This window comes from Saimiri boliviensis, chromosome 3 (assembly GCF_048565385.1).
Source record: "Saimiri boliviensis isolate mSaiBol1 chromosome 3, mSaiBol1.pri, whole genome shotgun sequence".
NCBI classification, from domain to species: Eukaryota; Metazoa; Chordata; class Mammalia; order Primates; family Cebidae; genus Saimiri; species Saimiri boliviensis.
The window spans coordinates 144,087,741-144,113,202 of NC_133451.1; the positions used below are offsets into that span (position 1 = coordinate 144,087,741).

Sequence of the window (25,462 nt, forward strand, 5' to 3'; positions counted from 1 at the left end):
TCTTCTGTACTGAAACTCTTAAGAGATCAAGTTGCCATTTCAACCTCCCCATTAAAAGACTAACGGCTACAGGCACTGGCCTTGATGTACAATTTCTAAAAAGTATTAATCATGCCACAATCATATACATTTTTGTGAAAATTAAGTGGGAGGATAACTATTATACTATAAGCCAGTTCCAGAAGCTGTTCGCCTATCCAATCAGAAGAGTATTTTAAGCATACTTTGTTCTGCTTTGAGAGGACCACTACATTTCAGTTTCACTGGCAGAGGAAAACCTCTGATAACTTCACTGGACTTCTTAAGAAAAGGAGCTTCAGGGTCTTTTGCATTAAATCTACGGGCTTTTAGGAAATTTACCTGAGTTTCTTTATATCCTACTGATTTGAACTGTTGATTTTTCATGACTTTAGGCAATCTGTTAGGACCACATTCTCCCTACCCATTTAAATCATCACTAGTTTTTAAATCCCTAGTAACAGAACAAAAGAAAATGAATCAGTTTATCACAGCTGTCTTCTACCTCAGAATTTGTATATATGTTTCTTCTGGCAAATAAGAGGCAAACATGATTTTTTCAACAAAGAATACTAACACAAGTCTTCCATTTTCTTAACATAAAAAAAAAGGGTATAGGTTTCTCACAAACAATTCTTTTCTACCCAAAAGGAAGTTCCTCACTAGCTATCATGAGCCCATCTGACATGTGTGACAGAGCCTTGGAGACAAAATTTTACCTGAGGGAATCGTGAATGCTTGGGTAAGTCATCAAGACCACTCAGAACAACCGTCAAATACAAATAACTCATGTTGTTCCTTCAAAGAGCCCCAGTGATCTCCACGACTCACTCTCCAGCTGAATCCTAACCCAGTAACTTTACATCCAGCTGCTAACAAGCAACGACTCACAGTACTGAGACAGGACTACCGGGACCTCCTCTGGATGTCTTTTTTGCCCTTTCTCCAGCTTCTTTTAATTCAGCCTCTTCCCTGCAGCTGTAAGGCTGACTTGGCTTTATCTCAAGCCAGGAATAAAGACAAAGAGCCTCCTCTGAGCCCAAATCAATGAATTTCTGCCAAGAAGCTGGTGAAAATTTCATCGGCAACTTACGGTAACAGCATAACCAAGAGGGACCCGACTATTATTGATACTATTCTACTATTCCTACAAGCACCTCTTCCCATCCCTTGCAACTATTTTCCATTTTTCTGCTACTTGGCCTACCTTAATCCCTGACACCTAGAAACAAAGTGTAAATTCAAGCAATAACCTTTAATTCACTCTTGGGGCCACTCTGGGTTGCCACTGCTCAAAAGTCTTCTGAAATGTGTCTCCTCACCACTAACCTGCCCATCAAAAAGGTTAGTGCTGAGGTGGAAGGGGGTGAGGTGGACAGGAGTCACCAGTGAGTTTGATTTTTAAACTAGTCTATCTCCCAACACTCGTCCCAAACAGCTTTGGAGTGAAAAACAGACAAAACAATGTGAAATAAACGAGATTTAAATAAAAGAAAATAACACATACATAAATAAAAGGAAGCAATATAAAGTGTGGACCACTTGTCAATTTTTGAAGGCCTAGCACTGATGTTAAGTTCAAATTTACTTAAAAACATTTCAAGCAGCCTAATAAACACACATGCCCAGTCATTTTCCTTTCCCAAAACATTAATAGATGTTAAGAACATTTTTGTTTAGGATATCCTTCTTAAGGTCTATCGGCAAGAAATGTGGCACTATTTTTTTTTGGAGATGCTTGCTCATTAACCTGTAAAATATAAAATGTCCTTATTAATCATTTATTTTGATAACCATTACAACATCAGTTATGTCTAAAAAAAGAAGATAATTGTTTTTTGTATTTGCTAAATTGACCAAGCAGATGGTTTCCAGTACTTCTGTTCTAATTCCTTTGTTGTTAAAATATGTGTTTCTTGGGATTACATCATCATTTAAATAAATTTAATTAGGTAGGGGTGTGATCCCTCAGGAAATATCTTTTCTGAGGTTGCACTTACAACAGGAGTTTCTCCATGTATGAAAACGATGTTAATTAGGTTGTGTTCTCATAAGAGCAAATATGTAAACATACTATTTTTCTTTTTATCAAGAGTAAAGACTGTAACAATTATGCCACTTCCAGAAGGATGCAGCTGTTTCAAAACCTTTTAAAAAGAAGGGGAAAATACAGCTTATTCAAGCATCTGTGCCTGACAAATAAAATAAGACATTTGCTTACTTGGCTATCAGGTCTCCTTTCTCCAAAAATCGTATCCGAAAAGTGCTGAAGCACTGTGTCATATACCAGGGCTGAAAAGCTCCCTCTACTGCAGGTTGACCCAGCTTCTCTGTGACACCATGATAACACTATCTGATCTGACCACAGAACAACACTGAACATTCCAACCTACCTGGCATTTGGAAAGGGCTTCCTGGGTCTGAGCTGGTGGGAGAGTGAGGATAGGTGCTGCTGCTGCTCCCAGGAGAGTTTGGGTAACTGCTATTGGGAGAGTGAGGAAATGGGTGGCTGTTGGGTTGCTGGAAAGAATCTGGAAAAGTGGCGTTGAGTGGCATGTGAGGTTCATTTTGTCCTAAGTTACGGAACTGAGCTAGGAGGCTGTGCTGAGGATTATATTCGCTGTGTCTTGGAACCAGCACAGGAGGAAGTACTAGAAAAAGAAGGAGAAAAAGAGAAAAAACAAAAATGAGACTGCTCATCTATAATTACATCACAATAAAGTAAAAATCTGTGACAACAAATTATCTGATCCCTGCCCTGCTGCCAACTCAGAAGCATCATCCAAATGAAAAGCAATTTTACTCTCAGGAACAAATACAATTCCTTTAGAATCACTGATGACATATGCCTGAGATTTGCAGTACTCACCAATTGCCCAAGGAAAACTGGAAAAATACAATAGGTTAGTGTTAAGGTTCCCTCATTCTTAATTTTTTTCATTCACTAAAAAACAAAGCATAATTCTTTACTGCCATTGACAATTATATTTCATAGGCCTGCTGATGAGTATTCACATTTAACAGTTAATGCTTACTGAATGATATGAATTATTCACAAATGTATTAAGCTGACACCCTAGTTTAATATGAAAAGGCAGCATAGTAAATAAAGCTGAAAAAGTAAAATCAGTGAGCCATAAAAAACTTAAATGCCATGAAGATAGTCAATTATATAAAATATAAGGTGTTTTGTGGATTTTTGTTGTATCTTGTTCTAGGAGTCGTACTTTATAAATATCTTTTTTTCTAAGAATCTTACCCAGTTTTCAATAATCCTTAACACCACCTGAGAGGCCAAGGAAGAAATAGGTTATACAATCCACATTTTGCAAACTGAAAATTCAAGGTACAAAGGCGGCCCAATAGGTAGGCACCTGTTGAGAAGTAAAGAAACCAACTCCTTGTTACTCCTAAACTCTCTCTGTTAGGAACCTAAGGACTTAATAATTGGCATGGTCATCAACCTCCAAAACCACCTGAGGCAAAGCCGCTATAAATATAATTATCCTAGAAAGGCAGGGCTGGCTAACAGTTACAGAGCCCTAGCCAGATCCCAGGGTTAGATCCTAAGTTTCTCTGCCACAGTCACCAGATGGATATTTTAATAAAGGCCTTTGCAATCCCTCCTGCTCCTGTGGCCTCAGATACGAAGAGAAAAACAACCCATTTTATAAACTCCATGAGAGGAGAAAGGAGAGATTTAAAGCCTATAATTATTGTTGGTAGTTAGGAATCAGAATATATTTTCCCGAAGAAACAATATTTAGTGGCATTAGGAATTAGCAGACTTCTGAGGGCTTTCTAGGGAATCTATGCATAATTTATATCAGTTTTACAGTAAAAAGTTCCCTGAACACTTGGATTATCACTTTTCTATGAGCTGAAACTTGCTTTTTAGATAAAAATTGGTTTTTAAAAACTATTAAAATTTCTCATGTGCTGTATTTTATACTCCTACATAATCCCATAGCATCAGATTTGTTGACTTCCCTGAGTCTTTAGAAACAAATCTTTTGAGTATATAAATGTATTTTTTAGTATGGTGATGGAATCTTCCCAAACCAAATCATTAAAAGCATAACTTCTTTGTCTATCTTTCAATAGTCATCTGAACCATAAAATACCTTTGTTTTGTCAAAGAAACATTCCTGATAAGGATCCCCAATGCCAATACAAATTTATATTCCAAAACAGCCCAATACCTTTCAATTACTTTTGCAATGACAAACATTCCCTTTTCCTTTAGCTGCTGTAATTTGAGTTACTATTTCCCAACGTGCCTTTTACAGGCATCTGGCTATGGTCTCAATGATGATTCTTACCCTTAAAAGGGGAAAACATTGGCTCCTAAACTCCTTCCCACACACATAGCACCAGACTGCAGCTAGAACCAATTCTTCATCTCCTCTATCCTTCAGAGGACCCCTCCGTCCCACAACATGTATACAGAGTCTATTAAGCTTGGTGCAAAAATAATTGCGGTTTTTGCATTTAATGGCAAAAACCGCAGTAAATTTTGTACCCATCTAACACTTAGTGGAACATCTGTGTTTTAGCAGCTCTTGTTTCCTAACAGTTTTAGAACTGGCGACTTACTTGTTCCTACTACTTGCAGATGGGGGTAGTCAGGGAGGAAGAACCAGCCTTTCCAACAGCCACAGCAAAGGGCAACGTATTTCAGCTCCCCAAGCTAATAATCTGCATACGCGTTCCTCAATGCATGTTCATCCAATGTTGTGTGTGTAGCATCTTGTTATGTGTATAAACCACAATTTATTTGATGATACAATTTTATCTTCCGCTAATAAATACTTGGGTTGGGCTGGGGGACATCCCAATGCTTGGGTTGTTTCCAGTTCGAGGCAGCTATAAACATTTTATGAACTTAAAAAAATTTAACCTATTTTGAAATAATTTCAAACTTACAGAAAAACTGTAATAGTACAAAGAACACTTAAATACCCTTTACCCAGATTCACCAATTTTTAACATCTTGCCACATTAACTTACTCATGCTCTCTCTTCCCTTCCCCCACCCCAGAACACATATACACTCCTTCTGAATCATCTGAGAGCAGATAACATCCATGTCCCTTTACCCTATGGCATTTCAGAGTAACTCCCAAAAAGAACATTAACTTACATATACACATTTGTTATCAAACGTGGGAAATTTAACATTGATGATTTTATCTCATATAAAATCACATTCCAAGTTTGTCAACTGTCTCAACAATGTCCTATGTAGCAACTTCTTGATACAGGACCTAGGGTAGAATCATGCATTCTACTTTGTTGCTGTATTTCTTTTGTCTCCTGTAATCTGGCATAGTTCTTCAGTGTCTTTTTGTCCCTTCCTGCTTTCATGCTACTGACATTTTTGAATACAGGTAGTTATTTTACAGACTGTTTCTCAATCTGGGTCCTTCTGATGCTTCCCTGTGATTAAACTCTGAGATTTTTGGTTAGACTACTACGTAAGAGGTATTATTCCTTTCTCAGTTCATACATACGGAAGCACACAATGTGTTTGCCTGTTTGAGGATTAGTCTTGATCACCTGGTTAAGGTATTGTGCATTTCTTCCACTGTAGACAGTTACTAACCTTGCTTTTGTAATTAATAAGTAGTGAGAGATACCACGAGACTGTGTAAATATCCTGCTCCTCATCAAGCTTTATCTCCTATATTTAGCATCCATTTTTGCTTGAATAAATTTTTGCTGTAATGCTTGTGAACTGGTGACTTTTAACTCCATATTCCTTCATTATTAGTCAGGATTCTAATATGAGGAAGTGCTTTTCCATCTTCTCATCTATCTATATGCCTATCTGTAATAGTCATCAGTATGGCTTCATGGAGTCTTAGTCAATGGGCTATAATCTATTACTGTCCTTAACCATTTTGATGGTCATATTGTCTTAGATTTGACCCTTTGGTGCCTGTTCAAGCTAGTCCCTGTGCCTTTTTAACATGCCCCATTTTTTTCAGTATTTGTTAATTTCTGGAACAGGCTTATCTCTTACCTTCCCTTTCAGCCAGTCCTTGTAATCTGTTGTTCCCTTTAGTAAGGAATGGTATTTAGAAACCAAAACATGGGATTTGGCTGTGTTCTGTATGCCTACTGGAGTCATACGGATTCTAAGCTCTGTGTGTATGCATGTGTGTATTGAAAATTGAGTTATGCTATTATATCCAAGCATAAGCCAACTCCGTAGGGTTTTCATTTGCCTTTCTCTATTTCATATCTCTACCTCCTTACTTCAACAGTGAGAACCCTGGCTACCAACATCAAAGTATTTATGAATGTGCTTAATTCTACAATACACTGAAAAAAATTCAGAAATTATAAAATAAACCTACTAAGAGAAGTTTGGGGTTTACTTTCTTTAAAAATTTTTTTTGTATATAAACTACTTGGGTTCATTCAAATTCATTCAAAATTTACCTGGATTCATCTCCCTCTTCAGTGTTATTTTATTATTTTTAAATTTTATTCAATTTCTCATTAGTTAATTTGAATACATTTGTTGCTGTTTGCACTTGGTTTTAGGAGTTCCCCTCTCTCATTCTTGTTGATTTTACCTTTTAAATACAGACAATAACAACATGATTTTAAAGTCAAAACAATACATTCCCTACCCTGTGCCTTCTAACTTAGTCCCCCAGTTCTAATGTCCTCATACGGTCACCAATTTCATTTTTTTCTAGTTTATCCTGTGTTTCTTCTTTAAAAAAGCAAGCAGATAAATGCATGCTTTCTTATTTCGTCTTTACTGCTAAAAAGAAAGGTAACCTACTCACTTTGGGAGGCCAAGGCAGGCAGATCATGACGTTAGAAGATCGAGACCATCCTGACCAACATGGTGAAACCCCATCTCTACTAAAAATATAAAACTTAGCTGGGCGTGGTGACACATGCCTGTAATCCCAGCTACTCGGGAGGCTGAGGCATGAGAATTGCTTACACCAGGGAGCAAGAGGTTGCAGTGAGCCAAGATCATGCCACTGCACTCCAACCTGGTGACAGAAAAAAGAAAAAAAAAAAAAAAAAAGGTGTACGCTTTTGGGCTTTGCTTTTTTCATCTATACATGAGAAATAACTTCATATTAGTGCACAGAGAGGTCTTCCTCATGTGTTTTGACAGATAACAACCAAAGTTCATTTAACAATCTCCCATATCTGGTCATGTAGGTATTTCACAATATTTTACCATAAAATGTAATAGTGCAATGACTGTGCATTGTCAAAGGTGTATCTTCAGGGCAAATTCTTAGATGTGGAAATGCTGGGCAAATGGGTACACTGACATAACTTTGTTATTGTCAAGTACCCTTCCCAGTGGTTGCACCGTTTTGCACTGTCACATAGGAGTCCCTTTTTCCCATACCTTCCGGAATAGACTGTCAAGCTTTTGAATCCTGACAACCTGATAGGTGAGAAATGGTATTTTGGTGCAATTTTAATTTACATTTCTCCTATAGTGATAGTTGATTGTCTTTTCGTGTATTTGAGAGAGTGCTTTTCTATTTTTTCCTGTGAACTGCTGGCTTATGCCTTTTGCCCATTTTTGGTCTTTTCATCCTTCATTTAAAAAAACAAAATACTAGAGATACTAGCCTGTGATATATGTTGTGGATATTTTACCACAACTGTCATTTGTCTTTTCACTTTGCTTATGTATATTTTTTGGTAGTCACATTTATCAACATTTTATTTTATTGTATATGGATTTTTGAGTGCTAGAAAGCCTTCTCCTATACCCAGATTATAAGGAGGAATTCATCCATGCATACTTCTAGTGCCTATAAAGTTTCATTATTTAGATCTGTGATTCCTTTGGAGTTTAGTTTTATTTGTGGTATGAGGAATTGATCTAATTTTATCTTTCTCCAAAGCCAGTCACCCAGTATCATTCATCAAAAAGCCCATCTCTGTCCCGATGATTGGAGTTGCCACTTTTTAAAAAAATATAAAAGTTCCATAAATGTTTGGGTCCACTTTTAGATATTTAATTCCATTGCGTTTCATCCTACTCTAGCCTGTGCCCCAGTACCACTGTTTTACTTATAAAAGCTGCATAGAGGTTTTAATATCTGATAGGGCCAGCCCCTCTCACAGTTCTTTTTCAGTGTTTCGTCTGCATGCTTAGTTTTCCGTATGACTTCAGTTACCACCTTGTTTACCTCCAGAAAAAAACGTTACTGATACTTTCATTGAGGTCACATTATATTCATAAATTAAGTCAAGATTAATATCTTGATGATGCTGAAATGCCCTTCTGAAGACATAGAAAGGTCTGTTCAAGCCCACTTTTGTGTTCCACAGGTACTGTCTGTATTAGTTTTCTAGCACTGCCATTAACACAATACCACAGACTGGTGGCTTAAACAACAGAAATTTATCTCACTGTTGCTGTGAAGGCTGGAAATCCAAAGTCAAGGTGTTGGCAGGTTGGTTTTCCTGAGGCTTCTCTTCTTGGCTTGTAGACAGCTGCCTCCTCAGGGTGTAGTCACATGGCCTTTTCTCCTGGTGTCTCTGCATGTTTCATCCCTCTTCAGACTGCATTTGGGCCTATGCTCATGGTCTCATTTTAATTACCTCTTTTAAAGGTCCTATCTCCAAAAATAGTCATATTCTATGGTGCTTGGGGTTAGGGTTTAAATATATTTATTTTGGGGCATACAACTCAGTTCCTAACACTACATATAGGACGTGCACATTTCTTGTTAAATTTATCAAGTTGTTGCTATTTTCAATGAGATTAAATGAGGCTTCTCCTCCAATGTATCTTCTAACTGGTAATTATTACCACACAGTCCACAGCAGTGCGTACAAAAACTTCCTTATTTGCTTTTTTAAAAAACAATTATTATTATTTTTAGAGCTGGGGTCTTACTATGCTGCCCAGGTTGGAGTGCAGTGGCTATTCACAGGCACAATCATAGAGCAATTCATCTTCAAACTCCTGGGCTCCAGAGATACTCCTGTCTTTGCCTCCTGAGCAGCTAGGACTACAAGTACCTGCCACCGTGCACAGTTAATTTTTTTTTTTTTTTTTGTAGAGACAGGGTCTCACTATGTTGTCCAGGCTGGTTTCAAACTCCTAGCCTCAAGCTATCCTCCTTCCTCAGCCTCCCAAAGTGCTGGGATTACAGGCATGAGCCACCACACACAGCCTGAAACTGTATAAGTAGAGTGTCTGTACGTCCTAGCTTGCCTGGGAGAGTCCCAATTTGTACCTGTTGTCTGATATAATTAGTAATAAGTGACTTGTCAATTTCAAGCCTCCTGGCTTGGACAATAAATGTTCATCCTAACTATAAGCAATGACTGACTAAATTCAGGAAAGAGACAGGTCTGGAACAGCTGCCAGCCCTAGAAAGAAGTATTAATGTGGCAGAGAGGAGACACATGGAAGTTAGTCAGGCTGGGTTAAGCCTACACACACGTGCTGCTCTAAAATAAGACAGCCGAGGCCTCTCTCTTTGTGTGGAATCCTGGACAATGCTGTGATTCTCTCCTAGATATCTCACTTTACCCCCACTTCATGTTCCTTTTATTTCAGCAAGATTTCAGTAAAGAATAATTAAAGTATGTTTTCTATTAGGGGAAGAGGAAAGAAGAAACATTCAGGTAACTATTCATGTTTAAGCACACTTTCTTTGTGCCATCCTCATTTCTTGGGTGAGAGGTTTACCAGCCTGAAGAATAAGGATTTGCAAACTGTAGGCCCAACTAAGGTCACCAATAGGAAGGAAGGGAGAGAGGGTGAGCAGTGTTTCCCTTTGACTTGCTTTATGTCTCAGGCTGTTACTATTTTGTGCAAAACAAATATGGGGCCGGGTGCGGTGGCTCAAGCCTGTAATCGCAGCACTTTGGGAGGCCGAGGCGGGTGGATCACGAGGTCAAAAGATCGAGACCATCCTGATCACCATGGTGAAACCCCGTCTCTACTAAAAATACAAAAAAATTAACTGGTCATGGTGGCGCATGTCTGTAATCCCAGCTACTCAGGAGGCTGAGGCAGGAGAATTGCCTGAACCCAGGAGGCGGAGGTTGCGGTGAGCCGAGATCGCGCCATTGCACTCCAGCCTGGGTAACAAGAGCGAAACTCCGTCTCAAAAAAAAAAAAAAAAAAAAAAAATGGGAACATAGACTATTCTGGGGAACCATTTTCTTGGTGCACTAGGGTGACCTCTGCTTGGTAACTTCGAAGAATGGCTGAAGTGTGGGACTTCTGTCTTTGAGGGCTGCTCCTGTTGATTAATTTGAATAAGAATCTGCTTTCAAAAGGAGCCCAATATTAAAACATCTTTCTTTGTACACATGAATTTCTTTGGAGTTATTTAAAAATCAGACCATGTATGTCATCCCTGTATCCTAGGAGCTCTAACCCTGGTAAAAACCCAGATCGCGTCTCCCATCCCAACCCCTCAAAGATATTCTGAAAAAAAGGCCCCTAGGTGATTTCACCAATCCTCTCCACCCACTTGAAAATCTCTAATTGTGTTATGTCTTTAAAAGGCTGAAGTTATCTTCCTTCCCTCTTTTCCTTTTCTCTCATGAGAAAAAAAAATCTTCAGATTTCTGCCTTTTCTCAGTGATGTAGCTCTGCTTTTCAAACTGTGCATCTCTGTTAAAAATAAAAATAAAATCCCTTTTCCAGTCAACAGGGAAATGCAACTAAGAATGTTTCAGGAAGTAAAAGTTTGAGAGTTATTTGTGATTCTGCTATTACACTCAGCTTTTCTGCGTTGCTAAGGTACAAGGAAAAGAATGAAAAACAACAGTTAAAATTGTAGAGAGGGACTGAGCTCTGGAAAGGATTCCCGTAAACTCTACGATGTGAGAGCTTTTTTTAAGATTTTTAAATGCTGGTTGAAATTCTATCGCCAAGTTGTCAGTGGTATAGTAGTCCAGTAATGAGACTAAGTCTGACAAATCCCATGGGCTGTTACCCACCAATGTTCGTGAAAAAGTAGCTTTTTTCTTTTTTTAAACACACAAGAGAGTTCTGATATACGTCTGTCCATGTAGAAATAATGGACACAAGCTACTTGTTAACTGGCAGTAGAGAAATGCTTTCTATTTCTGACAAGGTGGAGAAGGCATTTAGGTTAGAGTTAAGACACCTGAGTTCTAGTCCTGACTCGGAGAACCACCTCTGTGACTTTGAGCCAATCACTTAACGTCTCAGGGACTCAGTTTCCTCACACAAAAGAGTAAGAGACTTGCTCTCCACCAGGTCTTCCTGCTCTAAATTCTGCAAGTCTTCTGATTGATGAGAATGCTGCTCATGTACACCTAGAGTTTCGTAATGTTCAAAGCCCAGCCCCAGATGGCATCTAAGTTGAATCTCAGGACATTTCAGTGAGGCCACCTACAAGCAGAAAGGAGGCCCAGGGCTAGTAGAAGAATGGCCCCAGAACTAGTCAGCTGCTCCAGAACTAGTCAATTCTTGTGAGAAGGGGAGGGCAAGCTGCCAGAGCAGCTGTGCCCAATCTGATGTCTACACAAGACAGATGTCCCCAACAGAGTGTGTTCAGTGACCTTCTAAACAGAGACACTTCACGTAGAAAGTGCCTAAGAAATTAATAGTATACACATTTATGAAATAAAATTCCTTACCTCAGGCCATGTCAGGGAAATTTTACACTGAAGAAATGATTCTTGGAACCTCAATAGAGGTTAAATTTTAATGAAAATATATAACAGCCTGAATCCCTGAGTGGTAGCACTTTCTCTGCTTATTGGTGATGAGGTGATAGTTTGAAGGATCTGAAATATTAGATAAGGTTCACTGGGTACCATGTATGTGTCCATCATGCAGGGCACTGCAGGTATGAGTCAGCAGGACAGACACTGTCCTTGCCCATAGGGAAAAGTGTCTATCACTAAATCCTCACAGCAGTCATCTCTGTTTTACAGGAGAAGGATCAGGCTCAGCCTAGCTAAGTAACCCATCCAAGGTCACACAGCTGCTAACTGGGGGCCAGGATGTGCATCAATGTCTGCTCATAACCACTAGACAATCACTTAGTACTATAAAACTGGAAAGAGATTGTGGGAAGTTGTTTTTTAAATTCTCTGTCCATCCTTCTGTTTAGTTTTTTGGGGGGAGATCTTTAAAGATATGACAGTTTTGCCTAAAGGTAGCAACACTGAAGTATTTTCTAGGAGTATAATTACTCTTAAGCACAAATATATTAATAGACAAATATGTGAACACAATTTGACATAAAGAAATGAATTTCATTCAATAACATTATCAAGCTTTAAAAAACAGCCATTAAATTTACCTAAAATTCATCTAAATCTAACTTAACTTCTGAGACTACAACTTCTTCGATAATGCCAGGCCAATGATTCTTTTTGTATACCACAGATGATTTTCTTGAAAAATACCTTCTCGGTGTACCCACAGAACATCTTCTATGACTCCATGACCTAGTTCTGATTCCTGCTGCAACCTATCTTTGGGGATTTTTGCAGTTTTCATCTGCTAGTTTCATATTTCTGCACCTTTGCTTACTTGGCCATATTTCCAGGTCTCAGTTCTAACAGCATTTCCATGGTGTCTTTCCTGGTCTTTCCACCTACCCCTAGTAGAAAAGAATTCCTCCTTGTGCCTCAGTACGCCCTACAGAGATTTTGAAGTCGCATTTGCAACGTTGTATTGCTAATTTGACTTTTTTTCACCTGCATCATAATGCCTTTGTGGGTAGAATTGGTTTTCTTTCTTTTGAATTATCCAGTGTCTGACACTTAATAGGTCCTGAATGAATGCTTTCTTTCAATTACTGCAAGTTTGTAAATTGTTTTGCTATTCCTGACCTTTCTAGTATAAACGGGCTCATAAAGACTAGCCTTTCTCAAAGTTCGGCCCTCAGAATCCCTGCACCTGAATTAGATACATATTTTAAAAGGCAGATTTTTATACCTCATCCCAAGTATAACAAATCAAAGCCTTCATCTGGGTGAATACAGCCTAGCAACAGGAAGATGAACGGTTACTAACTGCACTGGCAAGAGAGCTAGGTGTCTGGCCCTATCTATGTCACTAAGTAGCTGTGGAACTTGAACTTCAATTTTTCTCATCTTAAGTCAAATTTCTAGAGATCATCCCTTTCACTTATAAAATGCTCTACACTGTGTTGGTCCTGACTCTTTGATAGTATACAGATATAAATCCAAATGACATGGAAAAGGCTGGCATGGCCTTATACTAAGCTTACAGAAAATTTATAGTGTCCAGTTTTTTTGGTCAAGAGGCATGGTGTCATGGAAAAAGCATTGGCTTTGGATCAAGACAGCCCAGGGTCCTAGCTGTATGAATGAGGTGGCGTAAGTTCTCACCTCAGTTTCCCCAAAGGGATAGCAAGCCCTTAACAGCACTGTGAGAATAACCTAGTCACCTCTCTGTCTTTTCTCTTCCCACTCTTACCCCAGTAGCTTCCTTTCCTTTGTCAAGCATTTATTTGCTTTACTTCCACAGAGGGAAGGTGCGATGTTATTACAGACTTCAAAAGTTGTTAGAGGTAGAAAAAAAATTCAAAGTATAAGCTAAAAATATCAGGTGAAAAAAAATACCTTCAAAAGCCACACATGAAGTATAACAATGGTCAGAAGCAGATTTTAGTTTCTCAGTTCCAAAACTGGAAATTCTGCTTAATTATTTACTAGCCAATTAACTAGGGCAATTTACTATTTAAGCCTCACTTTTAAACGAGAATAATAGTACTTCTCAGATTTTCTTTTAATGTGGTGCTTATACATGTGTGCACCAAGTGCCATAGACCAAGCCGTACTATATATTAACTCATATAATCCTCATAACAACTGTGATCCTACGCACTACATTACCCTTCACTTTATAAAAGTGGAAAATGAGATCTAGAGAATGAGATATAGAATACATAACCAATAACCAGGGAGACAGGATTCAAACCTAGGCAGCCTGGCACCACAATCCAAGTTCTTAGCCACTATGCTATGGTGTCTCCCAATGTTGCACAGGTTGGTTTTAACAAGTTCTATAAACACTCAGTGAGGGACAGTCATCATCACACATGAAGCAGTTAGTCTGTGGTGCCCAATCAGCTATTGCACTATTGATCTGTAAATGCTAACCCGGGTGTCTTCCAGGCATCTTTGCTTCATTTGTAACTGCAGCTGAATTAATTATATTCAGCTCATTCTGAGTTTATATCTCATGCAATTAAATACGTTTCATGAAAATGAGATACCTGCTATCTAATAAAGAACATTATGGTCAGGCATGGTAGCACTTTGAGAGGCCAAGATGGGTGGGGATCACTTGAGGTCAGGAGCTCAAGAACAGCCTGGTCAACATAGTGAAACTTCATCTCTACTAAAAAATACAAAAAATAGCAGCTGGGCATGATGGTGCATGCCTATAGTCCCAGATACTCAGGAGGCTGAGGCAGGAGAATCACTTGAACACAGGAGGTGGAGGTTGCAGTGACTGGAGATCACGCCACTGCACTCCAGCGAAGACGACAGAGTAGGATTCCGTCTCTAAATAAATAATAAGGAAACTTTACTGATCAATGGGAAACACAAGCCTCCATAAACACTTAAAGGGCAGATGTGGACTCACAATCCAAAACTCATGTAGCTGGTGCATATATGATCACAGATCACAGGCTCTACTACCAAAAACTCTGGATGCCCCTCCTTTTTGTAACTGATTAAAGAAAATAATTCTTTTGGGAAGCAGTACAATACAGTGGTTAGCATCATGGATTTTGCAGTCAGGCTTTAATTTGAATCCTGGCTCTCCAGATATAAGTTGTGTGAAAATGTACTCAAATTCTACATCTCAGTAGTCACATTGGTACTTACTTCCTGCAGTTGTGGTTAGGATTAAATGAGAATAGCTGGTAAGTGATAAGCACAGTGTCCAAAACACAGGAAGCAAAAACAAGTCACTATTTTAACTTTGTTAATATTTTTATTCTAACAATATCACTTGTTTTCTGAGTATTTGTTTAGTGAAAATTGTTCAAATTACAAATTTTGTTTTTATTCTAAGAAAGATACACAGAAGTGATGTTTCTTGTATCACTATTTCAGTCACATCGTTTCAAGAACGCATTAGTACATAAAGCCTTTTCATATGCACTATTTAATTTTATCCTCACTACAACCCTGAAAAGTAGATGTAACCACTCCTCCATTTTATGGGTTAGCAAACACAAGCTCAAAGGGGACAAATAACTAACCCAAGGTCAAAGTTACCAAGTACCAAAATTTAGTCCAGGCCTTCGAACCCTAGATTCTCCCCTACCATATTTGATCTACTAAAGAGAAGTATCTCTAAATGGCCTTATTGTCCAGAATGCCCTAAAGAAACTCCACGGTTGGCAACTGCATTCTACTGTGAGCAAGAGCCTTTTCCTTCTCCCCCAATCGTCATCAGCATGGATTCCTGCTTTTCTACCAATTACAATTCACTTCTGTCCTTAATTATTCTGTTGATCAAATTGACTCAGATTTGTCACAAGCTGGCCCCTGGGTCTTTCTGACATGCTTCCATCATTTTTCTCTTAAATAACCTTTTAAGATTAGCTATCATTTTTCCCTATTTAAAAGCTGTAAGTATGTGAACAGACATTTATCCACAACTTTTCTCCCAACTTGATCATCTTACTTAAGTAACTGTCAAGCACACCACCATATCCTGGGTAAACTTCTCAGGTGCTCAAAGAAAGATATTGTCACAGAAAAAAACACTGCAGAATCTGCTACAAAGCTAGCTAGCTAGCTACAACTGATAGGGAATCAAAGGCAAAAACGTACAAGGCAATTTCACTCTGTTATCATTGACGTGTTTATTTTCAGTTTACAATGAGCTGTCCAAATACTCCTTATAAAAATCATCTTCTTTTACTGACTGAACATCCCAGAAAGGCAATTGGGCAATTAGTCAAGTGAAGGTGATATGTGACTACATAAGCTAGACCATGCCAGGCCACAATTTCTATAAGAAATGGCTTTTTTCATGTGAAAGACAGTAAAGAACTAAGAACAACAGCATCTCTTGGAGAGCTGTGTTAGAACCAAGGTGGTGATACAGCAGACTATAAACCTGATTTCCATTTTTAAAACCTGCTAAGATTCCAGGGCACGAACATTACAATTTAGAGAACTGGAGGAAATTGCCAAACACTCCTTTGTTGACCTAAATCTTTATTTAAGCCACAGAACGTGTTTCCAAGACCCTAGATTTTTATCAAGGAAGTTACATTTACCTCTAGTTACATAATTTTATGTAGAGCAGCCCTACAGTTGAGTATTATGGTCAGGCTTCAGTGCTAGAGAAATCCTGCTGAGGACTGAAGGCAATGATAATTAGGAAAGCAGAGTGGGCAGGCAGCAAGTGATTATCTCTCCATCTCCCATTACACAGGGAGGCCTGGCCCGGCTCACAACAGCCAAGCCCAAACCCAGGGGAAAAGAGTCTGCATGCAGACGTTCAAACTAGATTCAGCACCAGTATCAAACAACTACGCCAATCGCCAGCCAAACTGGCAAGTTAACAAAATGTAGAAGTTTTAGCTCTACTGCTCTGCAAGCCCTCTTAGATTTTTACCACAGAGTTCATGGCATCCACCCTACATCTGCTTCAAATCCTCCAGCTCTGCTTCTTCAAAACAAATAAACCCTTGTTGCTTCCCCATCTCCTCCCTAAACAAATCTCATTTTTCCAAATATCAGGGCAGAGTTTTGATGATCTGGCTAATTCATGCTTATTAGTCATGATGCTTAGTCTTTCAGGGGAATATTTGCATTTTGGAGTGGAAAATGGCAAGGAGATAGAACATATATTTGAGAGAAAGCAATCTCCAGTCTGTTCTCTGATCTTTTGATATCTAGCACCAAAGAGGCTGAAAGTAAAACCAAATTAATCACCCTGAGATCATTACATAAGCAACTAGCCCCTTCTATTTCTCTCCCCTTTCCAACTGTCCAGCAAGGCCACAGGGCACTCCCGCAGGGGACAAATCACCTGTGACTCCTCCCAACCCCAACCACATATAAAACTTCCTCAAACCCACAAGAAATCATTGCTTCAGGATGATCCACATGTGGGAATAATAGCCAAAAAGCACAATTCAGAAGGTCTCAATTATTATTTCATCCAAAGCTAGTCTTGGAAATATTAGCCTGTTTTTTTTTCTTTTAATTTAAAATATTATGACAAATGTTTTTCTATGGTTTTCAAAATTACTGTTTTTCTTCAGCCACTTTTTTTTAGTTTTCTTTTTAACAGCTGCTGGTTGGCCGGTGTTCTTTCAGCTCTATGAACTAGCAGTGGAGGGTGGAAGACAGCTGCACTTTAAATGAATCTGAAAGATCTGAAAATATCTTCTCTTGCCCACTTAATACAGCAGAAATAGAAGAAAAATAATAAAGCAAAAGATAAAGATCAGGAAAGCAAAAGTATGAGAAAGTTACTCTGTATGATCTATAGACTACTGTCTTAAAATTTCAAATTAATTTGGCAATAGAAAAATTCTGCCTAGAAACAAATCACATTGTAGTTGTCTAGATGTCTGCTTCAATCAATGTATAATAATTTATGTACTTTTACAATTCATGTAAAAGTAACATTTAGTAATTGCTGAAACAGTATCTAGTCATCAATTAATAACCCAAAACAAATGCCACAAATAATGCATTTAAGAACAGTTGCTCAGGGAAAAAAATAATTAAAATAACAAGCTTCACATTTTGCCTAGGATTTAACACTGGAATCCACTAAAAGATCTGGGTATAAAATCCTATTCATAACTATATTATCTGTTTCTAGCAATATTATAGATGACAATGATAAAATTATCAAACATAAGCCAATGCAAATGATAAAATTGTGGTGAGAGTTCACTGTCTTATCTCCATGTCCACTTGGCTGTGTGGATAGAAATCTAAGTATTGACCTTGTGCTTTTTCAAAAAAGAACTTCCAGGCTAGGTATGGTAGAACTTTGAGAAGCTGAGGTGGGAGGATCCCTTGAAGCCAAGAGGTCGAGGCTGCAGTGAGATATGACTGCGCCACTGCACTCCAGCCTGGGTAACAGGGCCAGACCTTGTCTCAAAATAACAAACCAAAACCAAAAGTCAAAAAAGAATTCCCATGTAGACTGAAGAATGGAGCCCTGAGAGGACTGTGGAAAGGCAGCTGCAAAAGCCAGGGAGCACCCTCCCCACCCTAAGGCACGCCCCCCGCTAGAAGCTTCCGCAAGCGTCTCAGTGGCTCTGCCTGGAACCCACCCTTCAAGCACAAAAACTGATTTGTATCTCATAACTCTTGAAACTTTCTTCCTTCATCTCCAAGCTACTAAAACATGTACCTCTCCCCCACACCAAAGCCATTATGAGAAACATGCAGGCTAGGATTATAAACATGTAACTATACACAGTGTATTTGTATTACAGTAACTCCTATGAAACATCTTTGTGCTAGTTTTCCTTAGTTTTGATCTTTCATTGTGTTGTCCCTGGTCTATTTTATTAGTAATTCTTTTGTATTTTATTGTATGTCTACCTGTAAACTTAAATTTCAGTCCTTTCTATGCTGAAACATACACAAACATGTATTCCTTCACCACACAGGCTGCAACATAGCGTGCTGTATGTGTCAGAGTTAAGTGGGCAAGCTTTTCTGTGGTGATTCCTGGGTGTGTAAGAGTTAGCTGCAGCCCCTGTCTAGTGTGTAAGTGTTAGTTGCAGTCTCTGTCCACACCTCTATTCATGTTAGCATATAGTACTGTAATTACATGCTATCTTTCTGGGGCAGGCACTATTCCTAAGGAATTAGTTTATTATGTGCTTTAAATGTCTGAATGAAAAGCAATTTAGACATGCAGGAACACAAGACATAATGCTTTATTGTAATTTTTATAGTTACTATTATTGCTAATTAATCCCAAGTATTTAAAACATTAAAAAAAAAAAAAACTTCAATTAGACTGAAGTTTTTTGTTACCACAGACATGTCATATAAAAACACATTCACAATGCAGTGAAGCAAGACATTTTTAAAAAACTTCCATTATCCCCCCTGCCCCACCCCACCGTGCCATTGAGACAAGAGTCTCACTCTTGTTGCCCAGGCTAAAGTGCAATGGCGTGATCTCGGCTCACTGCAACCTCTGCCTCCCAGGTTCAAGCAATTCTCCTGCCTCAGCCTCCCAAGAAGCTGGGATTACAGACATCCACCACCACACCCAGCTAATTTTGTATTTTTAGTAGACAGGGATTCTCCATGTTGGTCACGCTGGTCTCAAACTCCCGACTGCCAAGTGATCCACCCTCCTCGGCTTCCAAAAGTGCTGGGATTACAGGCATGAGCCATGGCTCCCAGCTTGTTTATGTTTTTTAAAAATATTATTAAATCTCCACTCTTGTCTTTTAATATTCTGTGTAACAAAATGAAAAGTGCACAAAAAGCACCTTCACCACATGCCGAAGTACAATGCCTATTTTAAGGAAAAGCACTAGTGTGAGGGAAAGTGGCTGCTTTTTTATGGAAAACCATTTGTTAAATCAAGGTAATTGTAGATTCGCATGCAGTTTTAAGAATAATAGAGAAATCCCACTTACAGAATATGAATGTTACAGACTATCACAGAATATTACAGAATTATCACAATCAGAATACTGACATTGATACAGTCAAGATATAGAAAACTGCCGTCACCCCAAGGATCCCTCACTTTGCCCTTTTACAGCTATACCCACTCCTCTTCCCCTCTTTTCTCTCCTTAGCCCCTGGTGAGAACGAATCTGTTCTCCATTTCTATAATGTTAAGATAATTTCTCTTCAAGATAAAATTTACCAAGACATGAATTACATAGTGACTGAGGCTGCCAAAGAGTGAAAACCTGCATTCAGTCAACAGGTGAAGAGGATTTTGTATGAATTTTAATTTTAAACAGCTGGCAGCCAGCATGCTGAAAATGAAAGCACCTGGAAGCTAACCCCAGAGTGTTATCTTCAAGATCAAAACCTAAATCTCAGAATTTCAAGCTCAGGTTTAATATGCCCTTTCAAGTTGACTAAGTTCAAAGTGCAGAAGATGATTTTCAAGAACCATGTGAAAAACATTAAAAAAAAAAAAGCCAATGGCAGGTAATTTCCATTAAGGCATTTTTTAACAGCAGCAGACAGCAAGTGAATGGTCTTCTCAAATACCACAGTTAGATGGCTTCCTTAACCACTATCAGCATTTACTCTGGTAAGAAAAAATAAACCCTACATTTAATTCAACCACTAATAAGTAGCCTTGACTCTGAAGGCTAGTAAAAGTCCAAGTAAACAGTCCACCTGTTACATCATCAGGAGGGTCACAGTATTCAGAAGCTCCACAAACTTTCTCTTTCCTGTAAATGTTCACACATTTGCAGAAAAAGAAATTGCTAGCATTTTCTGCTTTCCCAAAGAGGTATTGTTCAGCAATGGACAAAGCAATAAATTTCAACAAAAGGAAGGTTTTTCTCCTTGCACACTTGTCATTGTTAACTATAATAAATACAAGTTGCAGCAAAGTGTTTCCAAAAGTTTGTTTTTCCACACTACCATTTTTTACACTGTTTCATTCATAAGAAAATAAAGGGCATAGGTTAAGGAAATACAACAATTACTCCAGTCCATAACAGTATCTTTGGTCAAAGAAATGGAGATATTACACTCTAAAGAACAATTCCAAAACTTGCACTGAGCAGAATAACAAAAGCATGGCCTTCTCCCCAACTTCCCCATCCACTTAAAGACAACTTATCACATTTTGTCAGAGGGCTAATCTTAATGAATATCAGAAGGAAAATTCTGGAAAGAGCAGTCAATTTGCTAGCTGTATCCAAGCATGCAAAATTAAAAATGCTGGAAGATTTAAAAGACTAGCTCATTAACATCTCTTTTGAATTCAAGACAAATTCATCTAGACAATCGGATTTGACTTGCCTGGATGGTTCTCAAACTTTTGCAGTATCAGTTTCACTTGCAGAACTTCTTACAACACAGACCCATCTCTAGAGTTTGATTCAGTATTGCAGGTCTGTGGAAAGGTTTAAGAATGTGCATTTCTACACATTCATCCACTCATGAGCACTTAAGTTAATTTCATATCTTGGCTATTGTAAATAATGCTACAGTGAACACAGTAATGCAGACATCCCTTTTGACACACTGATTTCACCTCCTTTGGACATATACCCAGTTGTGAGACTGCTGGATCATGTGGTAGTTCTATTTTTTTTTTTTTTTCTTTTGAGAGGGAATCTTACTCTGTCACCAGGCTGGAGTGCAGTGATATGACCTTGGCTCACTGCAATCTCCACCTCCCAGGTTCAAGTGATTCCCCTGCCCCAGCCTCTCAAGTAGCTGGGACTACAGGTGTGCACCACCACACCTGGCTAATTATTTTTATTTTTAAAATTTTTTTTTAAATTTTGGTAGAGACAGGGTTTCACCATGTTGGCCAGGATGGTCTCGATCTCTTGATCTCATGATCCGCCCACCTTAGCCTCCCAAACCGCTGGGATTATAGGCATGAGCCACCATGCCCAGCCAGTAGTTCTATTTTTTATTTTTTGAGGAACCTCCATATTATCTTCCAAAATGGCTGTCCCCTTTCTCTACATCCTTGCCAATACTTGATATCTTTCATCTTTCTGATAACAGCCATTCTAACAGGTGAGAGGTATATATTACTACAGTTTTTGCATTTCCCTGATGATTACTGATGTTGAAAGTTTTTTAAATTAAATACTACTTAGTCTTAGAAAATGGAAACTGTCACTTGTGACACCTGGCTGACATTATTAAGTGAAATAAGCCAGGCACAGGAATACCGCATAATAATCTTACTTACATGTGGAATCTTAAAAAGAGTCATAAAAGTAGAGTGTATAATTAGAATGGTGGTTACCAGAGGCTGCAGGGAGGGGTGAACATGGAAAGAGGAGATGTTGCTCAAAGGGTACAAACCTTAAGTTAGGAGGAGTAAGTTTTGGTGATCTACTGCACAGTATGGTGACTATAGTTAATAATATATTGTATATTTCAAAGTTGCTAAAAGAGTAGGAGACAGGGTCTCTCTCCTACCAGGCTGGAGTGTAGTGGCATGATAATAGCTCACTACAGGCTTGACCTTTTAGGCTCAAGTCCTCTTGACTTAGCTTCTGAATAGGTAAGACTATAGGCACATGCCACCATGCCCAGCTAATTAAAAAAAAAAAAAATTAAGATGGAGGTCTTGCTATGTTGCCCAGGCTAGACGTGGATTTTAAATGTTTTCACCACAAAGAAATAAGTATGGTGAAAAAATAAATTAAAAAAACAAAAAAGGTTCAGAGACTAGGCAGTGAAAAAAGAAATTTAAAAAAATCAAACAAGAAATAAGCAAATAAGCATTGGAGGTGACAGGTATGTTAATTAGCCTCATTTGATCATTCCACAATGTACACATGTACCAAAACCTAACACTATTCCACAAATATATACAATTATTTCTCAATTTAAAAATAATAATTAACTTTTCTTAACAAGTTCCAAGCTGGTGCTGATGCTACTAGTCTGCAGAACTTTGAAAACCACTAATCTAAACCTTCTAAATATTCTCAATTTTTGAGTTTCTTTCAAGAGTCATTGGGATCTCAGCAGAAAACACCAAGTTTGGGAGACTTAATATGTTATACTGCTAAACTGTTCTTTGAGATATTTCATCAGAGGTAAAACAGTGACAAAGTTCAAAATAATTCAGTGTTGAGCTGTGTCTATGTACAGATTAGAATCCCACACCCCCTTTTTCTGAGTTCACAACAATATCCAGGTGTGCTCCATAAGGCTTTATAGGGGGAAATAACTCTTCAATTCTGGCAGTGTGAGGGGCTAAGGCCCCTTGGACTTTTTTTTTTTTTTTTTTTTTGAGATAAAGTTTTCACTCTTGTCCCTCAGGCTGGAGTGCAATGGCACAATCTTAGCTCACTACAACCTGTGCCTCTCAGGTTCAAGCGATTCTCTTGCCTCAGCCTTCAGAGTAGCTGAGATTACAGGTGCTCCCATGTCACCTAGCTGATTTTTGTATTTTTAGTAGAGACAGGGTTTTACTATGTTGCACTTGTTTTTCAACTTTATTTTTTTTGATACAGAGTCTTACTACACTGCCCAGGCTAGAGTATAATGGCTATTTACAGCACGATCATAGTGTGCTGCAGCCTTCAACTCTTGGGCTCAAGTGATCCTCCCACCTCAGCCTCCTGAGTAGCTGAGACTACAGGCATGTACAACCATACCTGGCTGCCTCTTGCACTTTTATTTAGTAATTATCCTTAAAAGGTACAGGGACTGCTTCATAGTGGTCTCTGGGAAAAGTTCTTTGTTCCAGTTCTCACATCAGTCACTTCACAATATGAAAAATATACATAAAATCTTGGTGTGTTCAAATTAAACAGATCTTAGCCTCAGGCTTCATGTTTTCCAGAACTGTTCTATTCTATCCACGACTCAGAAGATTCCTGGGTAAAGGGGAGGCTGAAATGGCATTTATGGAATCTCAAAATGCCTACATAAGCCAGTTTTCCACCTCTTCCCCATTATTTTATTAGCTCATATGTTATTAACAGTAAAAAAATTAATCTCGGTATTGGTTTTAACTTTTCACCTTGTATCAGAGGTGTAATAGCCATAAAATGACCAAAGAAGGGAAGAAGATGGTCAAAAGGTATAAACAGAAAATTCAGCTCTAAAAAAAAAAATGGCCAAATGACTATATTAAATGAAAAATCAGCAACATCATATAACAGCTAAAATTTATCAAACTGAGCTTGTTGCTAAAAATAGAGATGTTAATAATATACATAGTCCCTGCCCTCATGGAGCTTTATTTACTATCTTGCAGGGAAGACCAACAGAACAATCATTACAAGTGTGAAGAACATTCTAAAGAAATTCAGGTTGCTGTGGGAACTGAGACCTAATCTGCCCAAGTGGAGAAGGGAGATATGTGTGGAGAAGGCAGTATCAAGAAAGGTTTCCCAATGAAACTGATGTCCGTGACACAATTATTTAATTTATTAAGTAATGACCATGTGCTATACATGAAGGATAAATAAGAGTGGGCTAGGCAAAGAGGGAAGATAAACAGGTACAGACAGAAGAAACTTGTGCATGGAATGTTTCTACTAAACTCAAGCACACAAGGCATGCAAGAGCACAAAGGAAGTTGGAAAGGGAGGCAAGGACCAGAATGTGCAGACCTCTCTAGAGGACTTCCCAAGAGCAATGAAAAGCAGGAGAAGAAGATCATGTATCATGTCTGCATCTTAAAAGATCCCTCTCTGTAGACAATGGATTGAAGTGGGTGATCAGCCAGGAGGCAGGGGCTGCACTGCAAGATGAAATGCTGGAAAGTTAGTGCAGGGTGAGGGGGAATGTGGATGGAGAAGACACATTCACAGTGTTTTTTAAATAGTGAATTCCGGTTTTCAGGTCAAATGCCTCTATTTTCTAGTTCTAACACAGGGCACTTAATTTGTAGGGGCCTCCGTTTCATTGCGTATGCAGTAGAACTAAAGTCTTCCCTATATAGTAATACTTTTTAAATTTACTATGAGGATCAAAAAAAATCATGTCCCTAAATAACATTGCTGGTACATATTAGTTATACAATACATTTTACTCTTCAAAACTCTTAGCTCCATTTCCATTTCTGGCTAGAAGAGGAATATGTAGCTCTGTGCTGAGTTGAGAAAAAAGAACACTGCATCACAGCTGATATAACAAGCAGTAAAGAATGTCTATATTGGAACTAGTACGGAGAATTCAGCAGAGTTGTTAGAAAAAAGGCAATACTCTCTTAGCCAAGAAAAACTGCAGCAAAATATAACTTTTAAAAGGATACAATAAAAATGACTTATCTAGAAAGAAATCTAAGATGTGCAAGAGGTATACGGAGAAACTTAGAAGTGTACTACATAATATTATGCTCAAGAGCATACTATGTCAATCTTCCCCAAATAAAATCAATGAAATTCCAATAAATTCCCAAAGTCACAAGACTTAACAAGGAAATCCTAAAGTATATAATCTAGAAATCACAAAAACGTAATGTTGTATAAACATAAAAAAGTTGTACAAGGAAATTCCAGTATCATTACATAACATTTTAAAATATAAAAAAATTACATATTGTCATGGACTCATACATATGTAATAACAATATAAAAACATGCATGAGAATGATAAGCGTCAGATTCAGAACAGTGGTTATCAAAGAGAGCAAAGTCAGACAAGCAAAAACAGGGGTTCCAGTTTACACGTAATCTTTTATTTCTTAAAATAAGTAGTGGATACAAAGACACTTGTTATACTATTCTCTAGTCTTTAAAATCCCTTTTTTTTTTTTGGACATGTC

The 25,462-nt window shown here is 38.3% G+C and overlaps 1 protein-coding gene across 2 annotated transcripts in view; it reads right to left on the reverse strand.

Annotated features, from left to right (window-relative positions):
* The window catches only part of SMAD1 (SMAD family member 1), a 76,344-nt gene that overhangs the window by 16,775 nt on the left and 34,107 nt on the right, over nt 1-25,462 (reverse strand). For both annotated transcript variants that reach the window (XM_039479129.2, XM_039479130.2), the window contains one exon: nt 2,412-2,669. In XM_039479129.2, coding sequence (XP_039335063.1) covers nt 2,412-2,669 — 258 coding nt within the window. The remainder of the gene's footprint in view (nt 1-2,411; nt 2,670-25,462) is intronic.